Source organism: Plectropomus leopardus, chromosome 19, assembly GCF_026936395.1.
Source record: "Plectropomus leopardus strain MGB_pleo_1.0 chromosome 19, ASM2693639v1, whole genome shotgun sequence".
NCBI lineage: Eukaryota > Metazoa > Chordata > Actinopteri > Perciformes > Serranidae > Plectropomus > Plectropomus leopardus.
In genome coordinates, this window is record NC_142194.1 from 4,450,005 (window position 1) to 4,468,707 (window position 18,703).

General features: G+C 37.4%; 1 protein-coding gene and 1 long non-coding RNA gene across 4 annotated transcripts; both read left to right on the forward strand.

Annotated features, from left to right (window-relative positions):
- Positions 1–590: 590 nt before the first annotated feature.
- On the forward strand, positions 591–11,377 carry pdk2a (pyruvate dehydrogenase kinase 2a). Its single transcript, XM_088070100.1, has 11 exons — positions 591–812; positions 2,723–2,864; positions 3,342–3,413; positions 4,504–4,688; positions 5,516–5,605; positions 5,789–5,866; positions 6,245–6,324; positions 6,410–6,508; positions 8,134–8,244; positions 8,882–8,995; positions 9,158–11,377. Exons 1-11 carry the CDS (start codon positions 695–697, stop codon positions 9,299–9,301), a joined length of 1,233 nt encoding a protein of 410 aa, XP_087926226.1. The 5' UTR covers positions 591–694; the 3' UTR covers positions 9,302–11,377.
- Positions 11,378–12,060: 683 nt separating this feature from the next.
- Positions 12,061–18,366, forward strand: LOC148186282 (uncharacterized). 3 transcript variants are annotated; one of them, XR_015775062.1, is made up of 4 exons: positions 12,061–12,806; positions 16,411–16,481; positions 17,525–17,591; positions 18,111–18,366. It is a non-coding gene; the product is annotated as an uncharacterized LOC148186282 (long non-coding RNA). The 3 variants fall into 3 exon arrangements; XR_015775063.1 differs by having other exon boundaries at positions 12,061–12,645; XR_015775064.1 differs by having other exon boundaries at positions 12,062–12,440.
- The last annotated feature ends 337 nt before the right edge of the window (positions 18,367–18,703 follow it).

Below are 18,703 nucleotides of genomic sequence, written 5' to 3' on the forward strand. Positions count from 1 at the left end.
ATGGCAGTGTTGAAATAAATATTATGAATTGTAGTACTAGTAATAAAAACAATAAAACAAAAGAACAAAACAGAAAAAGGAATGTAAACACAAACTAGACATACAAAAGACAGTTAATAAATGTTTTTTTTTTGTTCTTTATTTCAGTACAATTAAATTAAAATGAAAATTAAAAAGAACATTAATACAGCATCAATCAGGGTTTATACATTACATATTTCTCACAGTAAATTGACATATTCAGTGTTCAAATTCAAATAACCTACTCCAAATGTTGTCAAACTCATAAGCTTTCTCTCTAATTTTCTTGAGACAAACTTGATGTGAAGTTTTTTGGGCAAGAGAGGGACGTCTGATATTTTCCCTGCACATTGCAGGAGGCAGAGGTCAATTTCTATGGTAATTTGTTTTAGTATTGATCAGTTAATCACTCATTTATATAATCAAATTCCTGTCTGAAGGAGATTCCAGTCTAAGCAGCCAAACAAACTTAATCCCGCCTCCCGGCTCTTCCTATTGGCCAGTGTGGAACGTAAATAATCAAATCCCGTCCTCTGATTGGCTGGATCTCCTACGTTCCCGCGGCCGTCGCCTCCCTGTGTGCGATAACAGGTCCGGTCAGCTGCAGACAGCTAGCTTAGCATCGGGCTCTGTGGTCAGTCAGATCCTGGATCCAGGACTTTTCACAGCGACAATGAAGTTCGTCAGGTTTATCATGAAAAACGCCGCGTTGGCGAGCGTGCCCAAACACATCGAGCATTTCTCCAAATTTTCTCCCTCGCCGCTCTCCATGAAGCAGTTTCTCGATTTCGGTGAGTATTGATCCGCCTTCACCTGGGTCATTTTTCTTATAAGTGACTGAAGCAGCTGTGTGTAAAGGGACTGTCCGGGCTCTCTGACTCTGATCACAGATATATCGTGATTCAGTGGCGGGATGTTCAGTGCATGTGTGTGAACTGAGCTGCAGTGTGGAGGGTTTGCCTGTGGCCGCCTGCGTTCACAGTGCAGAGTGTTGCATCAGATTTCAAGCAGGCTGCACTGTTTGGGCCCTGTTTAGGACAGAGTAGTGCTCCTACATTGTAATTTCTATAAACTTATAATAAAATTATTTCAGTAGCGTGCAAAACATCATGCAAAGTTTGCAGAGAATTCAGGAAAACTGACAAACACTGTTTTTTTTTTTTAAAGGAATGTCACTTTTTGCAACATTCAATACATAAACATCCAATTTATTATTATTATTATTATTATTATTATTATGTCTGTAACAATGGTTTATGGTTATTCTATTATTTTTTAATCATAGTTACTTTCTATTATTTATTTATCCGATATCCTTTTCCAAGTTCAATTAATCATTTGGTTGAAATAAGGGCTGCATGTAATTTCTAATAATTTATCATAAGTTCATTCATCAGCAGCGTGCAAAATATTATGCAAAGTATGCTGAGGAATTCAGTTTAACTTTCACAAACACACGTTTTTAAAGAAAATGTTAGTTTGCAGAACAAAATGCTCAAAAACAATGCAAACATCCAGTTCGTTGTTGTTGTTGTTGTTGTTGTTGTTGTTGTTGTTGTTGTTGTTGTTATGGCTGTAACTAATAATTGTTTTAATGGTTAAAGGTTATTTTCAATTATTTTTCATCATGGTTGCTTTCTATTATTTATGTTTCAGATTACTATTCTGAATTCAGTTGATGATTTGGATGAAATTAGGGCTGCAACTTACAATCATTTTTATTATTGATTAATCTGCAGTTTGGTTTAACGATCAATTGATAAATCGTTTAGTCATATTTCAAAAACTCTGGCTAATTGTTTTGGTCTTTTATTTATTATTTGATTTTTATCCCCCAGTTGTTCATTTAATCCTTTTGTCAAAATTAGGGCTGCAGTTAACAATTATTTTCATTTTTGATTAATCTGCTCATTGTTTTCACGATTTATCAATTTGTCGTTTAGGTTATAGGATGTCAAAACTTGTAGTGGTTATTTTCTATTTCTTATTAATCTTTTTTTTCCACCAATTTTTTAGTTAATCATTTGTTTAAAATTAGGGCTGCAACTAACTATTTTCATTCGCAAATAAGCTGCAGATTATTTTTGACGAATAATTGTTTAGTCTATAAAATGTCAAAAAACTGTGAAAAATGCTGATAACAATGTCACAGAGCCCAAAATGATGTCTTCAAATTACGGCTTTTGTCCTCCCAATGGTTTTTAAACCCAAAGACTGTCATGAACTCGCTATCTTTACTGCATGATACATTGTTTTCAATCATAAATTGAAACATTTCTGTTTGAAAAAATGACTTAAATTAATGATTTTCTTTCGATCAACTAATTAATCAATCTACTTATTGTTGCAGCTGTAGCCTAAATGTCAGAAAATATTAAAATGCCGTCTTTAAATTTCTTGTGTTGTCCAACCAACAGTCCCAAACTCACTGTTTCATTTTAGAGCTGAAACTTAGATGATTGTTTTCGCTATTGATTGATTTTCAGTTTCTTAAAGAACATATTATTTTTAACTGTAAGAATATTGTGAAAATGCCAAACCAACAGTCCAAAAGCCAAATATATTATATTTAATGTCATTTAATTTAAAGAAAAGTAGAAAATAGAAGCTAAAATCAGTCATTCTTTGTCATTTTTTGGGTGTAAATTATTAAAATAGTAACCAAATTTGCTTCATTCTTATTTCCTCTGTGTTGATTCAGGTTCCATAAACGCCTGTGAGAAGACGTCCTTTGTCTTTCTGAGACAGGAGCTCCCTGTAAGACTCTCAAACATCATGAAAGAAATTAACCTGTTGCCCGACAAACTGCTCACAACCCCGTCTGTGAAAATAGTGCAGAGCTGGTGAGTCAAACCGGGCGAAAAAGATCAATGTGCCGAGTTACACAAAGTCTGCACTGTAGCTTTGACGTCATCCAGAAACAAAAGAAGGAAATCTGTGAACGTGGTTATTCATTAAATCGAGGTTCGATCCCTCTGACTGGTGAGACGTTTACAGCCACAGCTGTTGACTTGTTTATGTGTAATGTAGTAGGACGGTCCGCCAAGTTGAACTCCTTCCAGCGAGCTCTGAGCATCGGGGGGGCGGGGGGCATCAGCTCTGAACTTTCCCCTAGTTTCCTCGTCACACGTCACGTGACCTTGTTTTCACTCTGCTTCTCTTTCCTTTGTGAAGACTGAACTACACTCACAATATTCTTGGAAAGCATGAAAAACTGCACTTTCACCAATAAAACTCCAGCAGGATGACTCAGCTGTTTACATGTGTACATTGTGTGTATGAGCATCTTTTATTTCTGATTTTTTTTTTGTTTTTGTCAGGTACATCCAGAGTTTAATGGAGATCCTTGAATTCCTCGACAAGAATCCTGACGACCACAAAGTCCTTGGAGAGTGAGTCCCAAATTTTCCTCGACAGTCTCACATGAAACCTGAAGTTGCCTCCGGCTGCGTATTTAGGTCACATTCTTAGAAATGGAAGGTGTAACAGATCATTTTTTTAATTTCTTAAAGGGACAGTTCACCCCAAAATTAGGATTACTTATTTTACCTCCAGATAGTTTTGGTGCGAGTTGCAGAGTGTTGGAGATATCAGTTGTAAAAAATGCCCAAAAAATGCGTCAGAATGCTTAGACAGGTTTGGGCTTGTTACAAAAGGGTCCAGTATTTACTAAAGTGACTATGGGATTTAGGGAACAGTCCTAATCTGAAATCTTGTTCACTTTTCCGAGTGAACTGATTCTGGCGGGTCAGTGGTGAAACTCACCTGAAACAAATACAAGAAATGAATCTGAAGTGGGTTAAAGTCTCAGTTTACCAATGACCTCTGGCTCTGTGGGTCAGGTTTAGGGTTAGAAAATAGTTCCTACGTGAAACTGCTTACAACAAGGTCTGTGGATTATCTTGAGAAATGATTTTCTGGAAAGACAAATAGCTTTTGAGTTTGTCAAATGTGTTTTTTTAGCACTTTGAGCACCAAAAGCCGAGTGCCATCTAGTTCCATTATATCAGAGAGGAGGCAGACGTCTCTACGGCCGATATCTCTAACAATCGGCAACTCATACCAAAACTGTCTCGATAAATAAACATCACTACAGGTATGAGGCAAAACATATATTTTTGATTTTCGGATGAACTTTCCCTTTATCATTATTATTATTATTGAAAATAATAATAATAGTAATAATAGTAATAGTTTTATGATTATAATACTAGTACTAATCTCTTTCAGTTTGCAGGACATTTCTCGCCAAGTTGCTCAAAATGTCAAAGGTTAACTTATATTTACTTTACATATTTATATATACATTTACATAATACTTGTCATACTTGTAGGCGTGTGAACGTAGCATAAGAAAAGCGATCCAGGTTTCAGAGGGTTAAGACAGTTCTTTCCCACACATGTCCACATCTGTTTTCCCAGCCCCTCTATCCCATGAGTGTGATATAACACAACTGATGACGCCATCCTCTTCCTCCTCAGGTTTGTTGACGCCTTAGTTACAATCAGAAACAGACACAACGATGTCGTGCCGACCATGGCCCAGGGCATCATCGAGTACAAAGAGGCCTTCCCCCAGGACCTGGTAACCAACCAGAACATCCAGTACTTTCTGGACCGCTTTTACATGAGCCGCATCTCCATTCGGATGCTCATCAACCAGCACAGTGAGTGACAGTCAGTCTCAGTTTCATTTCCCAGCGTGCCTAAAAACACGTCTAAGTTTTGTTGTTATACCTCGACACAAATCTGACACATATACACAGACAAATTAGTGTTTTTATTCTGTTCTCCACATAGTGTCAGGCTGTGTTACGTTATTATTATACTCTCTCTGCTCGCTGTCACTTGCTCGACAGCCGGAGGGAAAACGAAGTCTCAACCCTGAAATAATCTTTCAAAACAAGTCGTCTCACAAACTTTTATTGTCACATCCATTATAGATTTTGATGTGGGATGTTTTTGTTTTTGCCTGGGGAGCAGTTAGGGCTTCACATCAGAAAATTTTTGCTTGAATATGCAACTTAAATTACAGAATTATAGACAGGAGCAAATGTGATATAAACTCTGAGGTATTTTTATTCATTTTTTTGATAGTCCTTCTTCTGTTAGTCAGCACTAATTTATTTTAGATAGATGTCCTGTCCTCATGTCAGTGTTTTGTGTATGAGACTTAAACCCAAATTGCTCCTGCAATATTTGCGAAACAATAATGTAAGCTGGTTTCGACAAATTAATCTTTTTTTTTTCTTTTTTTATTCCATTTTTTTATTCCTATCATATCATCACATGCTTGAATATCAGATTGGCTTCTCCAAGCTGATATCTGTGTATCATTATCAGTCGTGTAGAACAAAGATTGTTGATTCATATCGTGGTGAGACGGTGTAATCTTTCAAAGCTAGCATTGCAGGAAAGCAGCATCGTTATGTTCAGAGACAGAAGCTCATATCTGTTTATGGTCCAATAATTAGATGTTTTTTGTTCCCTGCAGCTCTTATTTTTGAAGGTACTCTGAACCCGGTTCACCCAAACACTATTGGGAGCATTGACCCTCACTGTCAAGTCGGAGATGTAGTTCAAGGTAAATATGAATTGTGCTTGGAGTTAAATGGGTTAAATAAACTATCAAATTTGACTTAAAATGGAAACAAAAGTTTTGGTCTTTGATGTGGGGGCAGTTTTCTTTTAATGAACTTCTTTGACACCAGAATTGTACTGTGTTTTTGTTTTTTTGACATTATTATCCCCCTTTTTTGTCGCTCAGATGCCTTCCACAGTGCCAAGATGCTGTGTGACCAGTACTACCTCCGCTCCCCTGATCTGATCCTGCAGGAGATGTGCAGTAAGCTTACATTAATTTAATCCGCCAGGTTAAGCACAAACCCAATTTTACCCTTAATGCCTGCACCCCACGGTCCAGAGGTCCTTGTTGTTTGTTCGAGAGATTTAAATGAAGAGCAAATGGAGCCAAATCCTCTGTGTGCACATACAGTATGAGTGTTTGTATACAGATTAACGCTCAGCCAGGTGGACCTGAGAGGCCTCTAATTATAGCACTGAAGCTCAAGTAAAGGCTAAATGAGCGCGGCTCACTGCATCAGACAATATTGACACACAGAGCCTTTCCCCTCCATCCTCTCAAACCGTGAAGCTCTGCAGAATAATTGGAAAACAACCACGAGTGGTGAGGATAATGAATTTTAAATGTTTTTTTGTGCAGGCAAGAAGAAGAAGAACCTTCCAATGACCATCGTATACGTGCCCTCTCACCTTTATCACATGCTGTTTGAGCTCTTCAAGGTTTGACATCCTTTGATTTTGAATTAAAGACTGATAAATACAATTTATAAATTACTTTAATAAGGCTTTATTTTTATTTTCATAGAATGCAATGAGGGCCACCATTGAGACACACGACAATAGCAACAGCCTTCCACCCATTCAAGTCCTGGTGTCACTTGGAGACGAGGACTTGTCAATCAAGGTGGGTTGCTAATTACAGTGCAGCTTCTTGAAATTGTCATAATCTTGTTGTTATTTTGGTGAATATGTAATTTGCATATTCAGACTCTTTTCACGCATACATTTTCTCTCATAATGAGGGTTCCCACAGTCATGGAAAACCTGGAAAAGCCATAGAAATTAGGCTAAATTAGTGAAAACTTTGAAGAAGCCCTGAAATTTTGCTGTGTTTAATGACATTTTGACAGTAATCTTTCCTTGATAACCTTCCTCTAGGCTTGGGCAGTATGTAATATTTAATACTTTAAGATTTTCAGACTAATAAATACACAACAGAAACCCACAAAATGTTATGAAAAGTAATATTTTCACACCTATTTTCCTTATCAAACAGATAAATACAACCGTACACCTTTTGAATTCAGCTTTCCCTCCATCACAGAAGACTGACGAGACTTAAATGCCTCGTTAACTAATCAAACACCCTTATTTTAAACTTGACAGAAACAAGTCAAGTCTGTCACCAACAGAGACCGGAGACTGAGCTCTGATGGTGGATGCTGTGCACTACATACAATAAGTTTAACAGACAGAGAAGTGCCTGTATTTATGATGGCACTTAAGAACATACTTTTGGGATTTCTAAATATCCTGGTGTACTGTAGTACCATGATACCACCCAAGCCTACCTTTTACATAATGTTTTTCAAAAAACACTGCACAAGGGAGGCAAGACTTAATTATGGGTCCTCGAAAAGTCGTGGAAAAGTTTGGAAATTTTGTCAATGAAAATGTGTTGCAACCTTGCAGATCGTTCAGTTACTTGCTTAAAGCAGTCGGAGTATAGTGTTGAAATTGTGCGTGGGAGTGATTAGGAATGTGTTTTTATGTGTGTAAGCTCTGTGTGAACCGACACATTTTTTTAAACAAGTTTAATGAAGCCTGTAAAGATGAAACGCTTCCACTAAGCTAATCTTTCACCCTGTTGTCATTGCACAACTTCATATCAGTTTAAAATAAATGAATTGTATAGCACTATTGAGCACAACATGTGGTATGTCTTTGCTCTCAGAGCCAACCTCCTTTTGTTGTTGCCATCCAAATCCTTCTCTGAACCTGTTATGTAAGGACTCCACCCCTCAATTAATCACAGTGCCAACAGAATAGTAAAGCTACTAAACTCAGATAAGATTAGCCACATGGGCTGCGTGCTTTCTTTAACAATGTCGTAATGCCCTTGTTGTTATTAGGACGTGTTACTACTTGTTCTGATGGATACATGCACAGCCGGTGATTCAGCACACAATAAAGAAAGCACTGCTAAAAGTGAAGTAGTTTAAGGTATGGTTGCTAATTTTCAAGCGTCTTTTTTTATCTGATATTACACAAAATGACAGATAAAGCTGGTATTTTTCAATCTCTTTTCAATGCATCTGCACTTAATAAAGTGGTGCTGTATTCCCCTTATTATATCTTCTCTCTGAATCTGCAACTTAACCTCTTGCACATTTATCATGATGAACAGAAGGCCACTGAACTTGAGTCCATGTGTTGATGACGGGCAGGCACTCGTCAGCTGGCATCATCTCTACCTTTTTATAGCTCAGCACTGTTCAAGGACCACTCTGTATCTGCCTCTGTCTGCAGGTGAGCGACAAGGGCGGCGGTGTCCCCTTTCGAAGAATCGATAACCTTTTCAGCTACATGTACTCCACCGCTCCAGCTCCACAGATAGGAGAGCACACGCGGCCTCCACTGGTGAGTAGAAATACAGGCGATGGGATGCTAGGATTTCTTTTTTCTTTTAGTAACTCACTTTCTACACACACATATATATATATATATATATATATATATATATATATATATATATATATATATATATATATATATATATATATATATATATATATATATATATATATATATATATATATATGAATAGATAGATAGATAGATAGATAGATAGATAGATAGATAGAGGAGTGAAAGAGTGTTAACTGCACCATATGCCATTTGGTTGTATTTCTGTACAGCTTCAACAGTGATACTTAACTTAAGGGCATCAAATCCTAGAAGTGTCTTGAATCCTTGAAATGTTGCAAAATTCTCTGAACATCCTAAAATCCTAGAAATCCTTTTCATTTTGTAAAAGTGGCCCCCAAGCAAAGCAAGTTGAATATCTCAGACATAAAAGCGTCAGAATGCTCATGTAGACTCTTTCTTATTTAGAGATTGAAATCGTGGCATCGTTTTTTTCTCCAACAAACAAGTGACCTACAATCCACAAAGCAACTTGACAAAAGACCCGTTTGCTCCTTGGAAGAGCGCTGCTGCTTGCAGTGTGACGGAGAACAAAGCCTTCTTAAAGCCTTGATCCTCTCTCTGTGTGCAGGCTGGCTTCGGCTACGGTCTGCCCATCTCACGTCTGTACGCCAAGTACTTCCAGGGGGACCTGCAGCTCTACTCCATGGAGGGCCACGGCACAGACGCTGTCATCTACTTGAAGGTGAGCCAGACGTGGTGATGGTGCATGAAACTGTGACAAGAGTTTGAAGAGAGAAAACTGCTATGTGGCATGCTTTTGCTAAACACTAAACTCTGCAGACCTGTAGGGCCAGTGCAGGTATGACGGTGTTTGTAACTGCATCTTGTTTTCTTGACCCTCCAGGCGCTGTCGACAGACTCCATCGAGAGGCTGCCAGTGTACAATAAAACCGCTCTGAGGAACTACAAAGTGAGCCAAGAGGCCGACGACTGGTGTATACCCAGCAAAGAACCCCTAGATCTCAGCGTCTATAAGGTTCCCAAGTGAAAATGTTTTCAAGGCCTCCAGGTGCTTCAAGTCTTCAAATTTCTGTGTTCATATTCCCATGTCACCATCTGTCAAGGCAGATGTGGGCGTCAAACCTTTTTCTACCGAGAGGTTTCATCTCCAGACTAAAGCCCTCTTCTATTTTAGTTTGGTTTTAGCAGTAGCATGTTGCTTTCAGTCCCCGCGGCCTTTGGGGTTCTTCATAGGAAAATAGAAAACGGCTGCTAACAGAGAAGACTGTGGAAGTGCAGCTCCAAATGTTGCGTCATGAGTCGTGCAGGTAGAGATGGAGGAAGCACCCAGCATGTCATGGGTGTTGGGTTTAAAAAGTGTGTGGTGTTATAAAAAGTGGGAAAAGTAAACAAGGGCTTAAATTAGGGCTGTCAGTGCTGACGCGTTAGTCACAGTGCAATTAAAGTTCGTTCATAATGTGCTATTTATTGTTAATTACCGGCAATCTCAGCTGACAGTCCTGTCTTCAAGAGGCTGTAATGGGCTGAGTTTTTAAGCTAGAGCAATGATACTCGTATGAGTGAAACTAGAAGACATACTGAATCCAGCGGTACCAACCATGTCATTCTAGCATCTGCAGGGGGTGAGAAATAATGCTCCAAATTTTGGCCAAATTGTGACGATGGAAAAACAGCATGGCCTCTTCTAGATATATCTGAATGAAAATGTTTACTGTGGGTATCCATGAGCTGCCACTTTTCAGACATGCCCACTTTATGCCCGCCCCATGCAGTTTGGGCAAAAACCATGCAGTTTTTTGCATGTAGTATAAATGTGTAATTTTCGCCTGTTGTATTTGAATATTGCTAAAGACAAGACTAAACAGTCTTGAAATTGCTGCCACCTACGAGCTAAGCTCACAGGTGCAGCTCATCAGACTGATGGCAACCACGTCACCGAAGACAGCAAAGCACTTTTTTGGAGCGTACGAATTGCCAAAGACCTGGTTGGCAACTCACTGCAGACCAGTCGTCCTCAGGTTGGCATCTTGTGACATCTTGTCACATGACTCGCATACAGGACCTGTATGATTTAGAGAAAACAACTAAACTGGAACTCCTGAAAAGTGCAAAGCAAATTTCTTTGCATTCATTAGATTTCCACTCAAGACAATCTAGTAAGAATTACTTTATCTTGTCAATATGGACTTAAAACTGTTTTCAAATGCAAAGCAATGGAATTGTAAACATGCGATATTGCAGTTTTTTAAAATTCATCATTTGACAGCCCTAGTTTAGATATTCCAGTTTAAGTCACCACACATGCAGTGAGGTAACCAGTGCAGATGTTTGAGGAAGTATTCAGTTGAACAATTGTTGAACAATTGTAGAACGTGTCACCCAAGCCTTACAGTAGCAACTTCACCCAAAGGCTCATTTCATCGAAATACTTGAAGTATCTGAAAAAAAAAAATGTTGCACCTTGTTAAATTTTAAAGTACTGTAAAGCTGTCGGATGTGTAGATTTGAACAAACGTATGATTTTTAAATTGGTTGTTGTGTTTTCTGCATGGATGTCCGTTTTGATATTTCAGCCCTTAAAGGTTTAATCACAGTATTCATGTCGACTAATAAGATACGGTGTTATCTTAACATCAGTCGTCTGGACCAGGCTGAATGTAATCCACTCGCTTCTGTGAATTAATTACAGAGACAAAGAGCGTTACATGAAAGAACCTACAGCACTATAGGGCCCAAGTTCTCTCTGATACACCAGGTTTCAAGGCCAGCCAACAAGGGATCCGCATCGCTTTTTATTGGAGGTTTAATGCTTTTAGAGTTCAATAGAGGCTCGTGTTATTAAACTCTACAGAGCCGTGCATCTCATGTCTTTGATCCAGTAAAACAAGGCCAGTCTCAGATTGTTCATCACACTGTGCCATATGAGGAAAAAATGTACCAGGTCCATATGTGTTTAAAAATGCACAGTTTTCTTTTGTATTAAATCGATCTAAATCATGTAGTGAGTTAGAGGTTATTTTTATAGCTACATTTTTTTGCGACTTAAATGATTGTACATAGTGTGAATACGATCCAAATAATAAAGAACAACTTAAGTACAAAATGCTTCTCTGTAGTAATACATCCTGCATGCTGTGTGAGAGAAGATTACGGTTGATTAGGTGAACTGAGGGGATTGATTATATCAATCAGAGGAGGATTCCTGAGGTGGAGTCTTTTCTTCAGCTGTGTGGGGGAAAAAAGGGAGACACGGGGGCAGTAATTATAATATATACATGGTTTCTACTGTCGTGACAAACCTTAAAAAAGTGATGGGATGTCACAAACCCAGAATCAGTAGAAATCATTGAAAATGTTTGAAAAGGCTTGGAAGTTTGTTGTGTGTAATGAAGCTTCCATGTAATTTAACATAATAGCAAATGCGTTTCCAGTTGCTGTGTTGATGTGTGACAACATTTTGTTGACTGTTACATGCTTTATATTTTCCCAACTAACTGAAATTATGTTTGAATAGAGTTTGAATCTGTGTTGAAATGTTGTCCATGAAAATGTGCAGAAACCTTGTGTGTGTGTGTGTGTGTGTATATATATATATATTTACATACACACACACACACACACACACACACACACACACACACACATATTTACATATATATATATATATATATATATATATATATATATATATATATATATATATATATATATATATATATATATATATACATATATACACACCTGTAGGGAACAGCCCCATAAGATATAAATATATTAAAAAATTGCTATGCCCTTTATTCTTTTTCAAAGGCCCCACTGTCCAAAATAATCAATGGCAAATGTAATCAGTATCATAAATTAACCAAACAAATTGCCCATGTTATTACCACTGCATTTCTGCATGTGGTTTTTCAAAGTGGTGTTTGCGTGTCCCAGCAGACGCTGCTGCTCGACCGCTGTGGGTCGGGCAGGCCCTCAGGGACACTGCGTGGTCCCCTCCGATGCTGACTCCATGGCTACGGCCCTGAAAGAAACAACGCGTGGTGGTTTTTACCTCTATGTCCTTGGATCTAATCTGAAACTGGTTTATGGCATCAACTTCAGCCACTTCAGTCTGCAGCCATTCCAGCACCAGACCCTCAGGCACACAAACAAACTCTCTCTGTGTACGTGACGAATTTATTCATGTTGAAATTTCTGTCCTGCTTGTGTTCCTCTGCCTGTGGGTACAAGGAGTGACACTACGGGTCACACTTCTAAAACTTTTTGGCCCTGAGCCCAGTAAGGCCGGGGTCATTGAGGGGAAACGGACGGGTCACGATGTTGTGGTTGTTTGACATCAGGGACATGTGAGAGTCACACTGCTAAAAGGTAGGAGCCTGAAGGGAGCTCTAATAATAGATTATAAGCTCCCGCTGGCTTTTTGTGTCACAAATGTGCAGAATATGAAAAGAGAGAGAGGCAGCAAATATTTGAGGTTCATAATGGCAGTGAAAAGTATAACGGCACATTGGGATAGTGCTTGAATTAAGGTATTTGTACTTAATTTCCTTCACCATATGTCACATTTCTGTGTTTATACTCACTTGGCAGCCCTTTGTGTGTGTGTGTGTGTGTGTGTGTGTGTGTGTGTGTGTGTGTGTGTGTGCGTGCGTGCGTGCGTGCGTGTGCGTGTGCGTGTGTGTGTGTGTGCGTGTGTGCGTGCGTGCGTGCGTGCGTGCATGTGTGTGCATGTCTGACTGTTGTGTTCTGTAATTTATTATGTGCTCTGCTTTATTGTTTGTTTATTTAAAAGTTCTTATATTTTTAAAAACTACACTACAGTATTGTAATGAGCTAAAACTAAACCAGCAATGTTAAAATGTGGCTTGATTAACTGATAATTCATATTATGTAGACTATTATATATAATTTTTGAACGTAGGTTACCTGAAATTTTAAGTGCAGGATTATTAATAATATTTTTCATTGTGCATTGCTTTTTTAAACTTCAAGTGTTACTACTGAGCAATGACATGGTGTTCTGTAAGCAAATACTCTTAAGGGAATTATCAAAAAGATCAATGAAATATTGAATTGGGTTTAAACTAATATTTTTATCTCTTAAACCCAGTGCCACTTTGTACAGAAGCATATTGCTACCACACTTGAAAAAAAAAGATGTATCATGTTATAATGTGAAAAGTTTGTTATACAAATATATTTTCATATTATTACAAAATACTTGTGACAAGATGTTTTCATGTTACTACAAACATGCGATAATCACATAACAAGATAACAAAATGAAAATATCTTTTTATAACTTGAAAATATCTTGTTAATATCATAGAAAATAAAAAAAATATCCTATTATAAAATGAATTTACTTTGTCTAAACATGAAAAAATCTTGTTTAAATAAAATATTGTTAGAACTTGAAAAACAAAAAACATTTCAAGTTCTAACATGATATTGACCCATTTTATTTTTCTGGTGTGGCAGCAATATGTAGCTGTACCTGTCCCTCTTTAAATTTGACAGCTGTATTGTGCTGTATATATTATTTGCAAGTTTTGACTGAGCGTCCAGGTGCTATATTTACTTTGGCACATCTTCTCCGGGGGATCCCCTCCTGTTTTTGTGATGAATGAAAGGTCCTGCGGGTGGCAGATGTCAAGTGCGGCTCAGTTTACAGTCAGTCTCATGTTTATTCGGGCCAGCAGGCCAACAGTTGCTGATCTAAATACGGCCAGAGAACCAGGATGTTTACCCCGAGCCCACCGCGGCTCTATCGAGGAGTGGAAAAAATCCAACTAGTGCCCTTCTCCTTATCTCACACCAACAAAAGACTGATAAACTCTCCATGGCAACAACATTCATACTGCAACTACAGTGACAGGAACATTATGTACATGTGCCGTAGTTCTTAGTAGCATCTTCTGTGCAAAAGACAGCCAATATGTACAACTAAAGATAAAACAATGGAAGAAAGGTTCATGACAAATCATTCACATTCATGTAACATAAAAAATAGTATCTCCAAACCAAGGAAAACTAACCAGCATTCTTGCAGAAAAGTTGACAAAGTCAAGTCTAAAAATAATGGATACAAATAGGTTAAAGCAGGATAAATGGTTAACACAGATAAAATAATGGATAATAATACTTGTATATGCTATAAGTAATGGGAAAATATATCTTAAAGTGATGGAAACAGTAGGCTTAATGAAACATTTGTTGATATAGGCCTAGTTATAGCTAATTTTAGCTAAATGCAATGAGCATTACCTTTGGCTAAAAATAAATGGTTAATATAGGTGAAATAATGGATAAATGGTGTGATAATGTTAGCGAATGATGCATGGCGGACGTTATCCTTAAAGTTAGCTAAAAGTTGGCTAATGGGGAGATTTAAATCATTAAATAGTTGCTAAAAGTACGCTAATAGGAAAAAAAACTAAAATATAGCTTAAAATAATAAACTACTTGTATGGTTAGCTATAAGTTATAAGTAATGGCTGACATAGATAAATTAACGTAAGGCGCACAACAAAACATCAACACATCAAGGACAACTCAACTGACAATACAAGGCACATAAAGTACACTATAAAACACAATAAACACTATAAGTAAATATATCGACTCAATGCAAAGTGTAAAAGTCATCTAAAACATACAATAAATACATTTTTAAATTGATCAGTTACAGGTGCTAAGGAATAAATAAATAGGAAAAACACGGTAAACAATATATTACATTAGTTACAATAGGGAATATGTAATGGTTATTTATTTCATGAAATGACCGTGATAGAGTCGCAGCATTATGAAGTGACAAAAATAAATATGATAAATACGATACTTCCGAGGAGTACGTGAAGGCAGCATCGCATCCAGTTTGAAATCTTTAACTCTTGTGACAGTTGATGTCATCTTTAGGGGTCCGTGTGGGATGTTTGACAAAAAAATATTTGGAAACCCAATAATAAATACACAACACAGAATGCATGTAGCCACTGACAGGCTATATGACGACAAACAACCATCCTTCAAATCCCTCAGTGACCTGTGGCCTACTGCCCTGCTCCTGATACCAGCCATTACAACCTGCCAACGCAGTAGCTGCCAGCACACAGCGCCGCCATGCCGAGTGTTTTCATGAAGAGTTTGGTGTCGAGTAGAAACTCTGTCATCGGAGTGGTTTTTTGTCTGAAATGAAGTGTGTGTTGTACCGTTGCCGGTTTCCTCTGCTCCAATTTCTGTCAGTCCTCCTGTCATGAAATCCACAGAAAAACCCAAAATAAATGCCATATTCTCCTTCTGAGTAAAGAAAACTGCCAAGTCATCATAATGATGGGGTAGTCGTGCTCAGGTTTGGTCACTGCTGTTCCCTCGAGGGGTTTGTTTAGTGGAAACATCCACTTTTCGGTTGGATTATTTTGCACACATGTTAGCAGTATAAGCAGTTATGTAAACTCTTAAATAAATAGTATTTTTTTAGTCCACTTGAGCTGTTTGTGAGGGAAAGAAAGGTTGTTAAATGCCATTAAATATCCATTTATATCACTTGCTGGAACTCAAATTTCTCTCTTGTTTTCTCTATTTTTTTATGTTGAGCAGCTGATTTCCTCTGCACTTGTTTGTTAAATATTATAGCAGTTATAATATTCTTGATAATAGATTCTGTTCAGCATGAGCTGCAGCTCTGTCATAAGTGCTGCTTTGACCGTTTTCACACCTCATCCATCTGCGGACAGTTTGTAGTAATTGCACTGACAAAAGAACAAATTTAACACTTTCACCACTCCGCGCTGACCATACAGACTGAAACGGCCAACGCATGTCTACATTTGCAACAAGTGTGTGAAAAGTGGCACCTAAGCTGAGAGGGAACAATGCTGTTGAACTGTAATCTGTAAGATCCTCCTTTGTTTCTGCTTTTACTGTGTCGCCTGCTGATGAGTGTGTAAGGTCAATTTCGGACAGCGGTTTAGTTGATTCATTGTGCAGATATGAAGAGGTAATAGTAACTTTTGTTATGAGTGTGATTGCATATTTATATGGGGATATCTTTGGAAGATTTCCAGTATTTGAAAAGGCTTGTCAGACATATTAAATATGAATTTTTATGTTGATTTCTTATTCTCTCAGCACTTGGTGTGGCCTTGATCCTGTGGACTGATTTATTCATGCACAGCAGGATGTTGACTGCAAAGTTCAAGGTACATTTACATTTATTATACTATGTCAATATAACCGACTCCACTGGTATTTTCTGTTTGTTGTAAAAATTGTATATTTAACTATATTTCCAATATAATTTGCATCTAATATTGTTGGTCTTGCAGTGATTCATTACTCTTAGGCTGATTTAACTCATTAAATATAAATCAAAACTGTCAAAATATGGTGCAGATGTTCCAAATAATTGTGTTTAATTCTTTAGTTTGTTATTCTATATTTTGTAGTGTAGGCCTAATGCACTTTTTTATATAGTTTTACATATTTCTTATTTTCTAATGTATTATAATGTTTTGTGCTTACATTTAATTGCACCAAGTTACACATTTTATGCAAAGCAGAAGAAAACGTAATTAAATTGTTATTAGAATCATTATTATTACAATTAGTAGTGGGAGCAGTAGCAGTAGTACTATAAGTATTATTAGTAATAGTAGTATTATTTTGTGTTTCAGATTTTGCTTTCTTCTTTTTAGTTACACTTATTAATATGATATTGTTCTAATAAATACATTTAACTAGTATCTACTTTCTCAAAACAGTAAAAGTGTGGACTTCTTTGCTGAAGTTATTCATGCCCAGTTATTATGATCATTTTGCATCTGTACAAAAATTGCATGTTTCTCAAAAAAAAAAAACGCAGCTATTAATGCAGTGATTCCATGTGATTATGCAATGACTAAGCGAGAAACCATTTTTTACATAACTATTGTGCAACTGTTGCTGTCCCCAGATGGTCGTCTTCGCCGTGTGTTTGTGAGCGTTGTCATCATGTGCAGTTGGAGCTCAGTTTCTGTGAGCGCGAGCTTTGTTCGCGGATGTTGTGAGGCTAGAAGGCAGATGGAACTTAAAATTCATCCATTATGCAACAAAAGTTTTCCCAGATGTTGTTTAGCACAGACAGAACTGTGCTGAGCTTTTGTCACACTGAACTTATAAAGAGAATAGAACATTACGTTTTTATTAAAGCCAATTACTTACAAGGCTGTGTGACAGGCTGAAGTTTTGTCTGACATGAAGTCAGGCTGAGCTGAAAGCTTTGGAGCGTGGAAGATCAATCTGTGGATGTGACACCAGCTGCTGTGTTCAAGGTGATATGACTGTACCTGTTATCTGATCAGTTTTATCATCGATTGGTCATATAACAGAAAATGAATCAGCTATTCTGATAGTCGGTTAACCGTTTCAGGTCATTTAAATATATTATAACGTATTATAAACATTCCTTGGCCCCCACTGCAGAGGATTTGAGGCTTTTCAGTATTTCACGATTCGATTAGATTCAATTTAGATTCTTGGGGTCACAATTTGATTCAGAATCAATTCTCAATTCAAAATGATTTCCGATCCAAAATCAATGACCAATTCAAAATATAGGAGGTGTAATGTCAGTATCTACTCCAGTCTGTTTTGCTGGTGGCATATTATGTTATGAAAGCAAAGTGTGTATGAAATTATGGAGGTTTTATTATGTACAAGCTTTTTTGCTGTAGAAAACCTTTCTCCCAAGTGTTGGGAATCAGAAAGTAAAAAAATAAACATTGTAATTATTATAGTTAAAAAAATTGCCACACTTTCCTAAAAAAAAATCCCATCGTTTTTTTTTGCAGTTGTTTGTGTGTCCCATTATATGTGCCATTCTGCAAAGCAGCTCCTCTCTGTGATGCTGCAGAGGGCCACAACACACTCCTGACACTTCAGAGAGGGCCCTGACTCCTGCCTGATCTGCCTGCAGTCAACACAGTTTACATCCATATGAGGCCCTGCTGCCTGTTACACTCTCTTTATTTACCCTTGTCTCATTATTATTATTATTATTATTATTATTATTATTATTATTATTATTATTATTATTATTATTATTATTATTATTATTATTATTATTATTATTATTATTATTACTATTATAGGGGTTACCAGCGTTCATTCTAATGCAGGAGGCGCTGCCAATAACACAGAGCGATAGATACAGCAGGATTAGACCAATCACAGTGCAGTTTGCTTCAGATGACGTGTGACATACGTAGGCGGATACAAATCGTCGGATCGTCTTCTGATTGGACGTCAAGACCAAAACAAACCTCTGACCTCTCCAAAGGAACTATGGGAAACCAATATGGCGTTTAGCATCGATGCTAATGTACTTTTATCACCGAAATGTGGATAAAATATGGACGGAAGACACCCAGTATTGGATCTATCA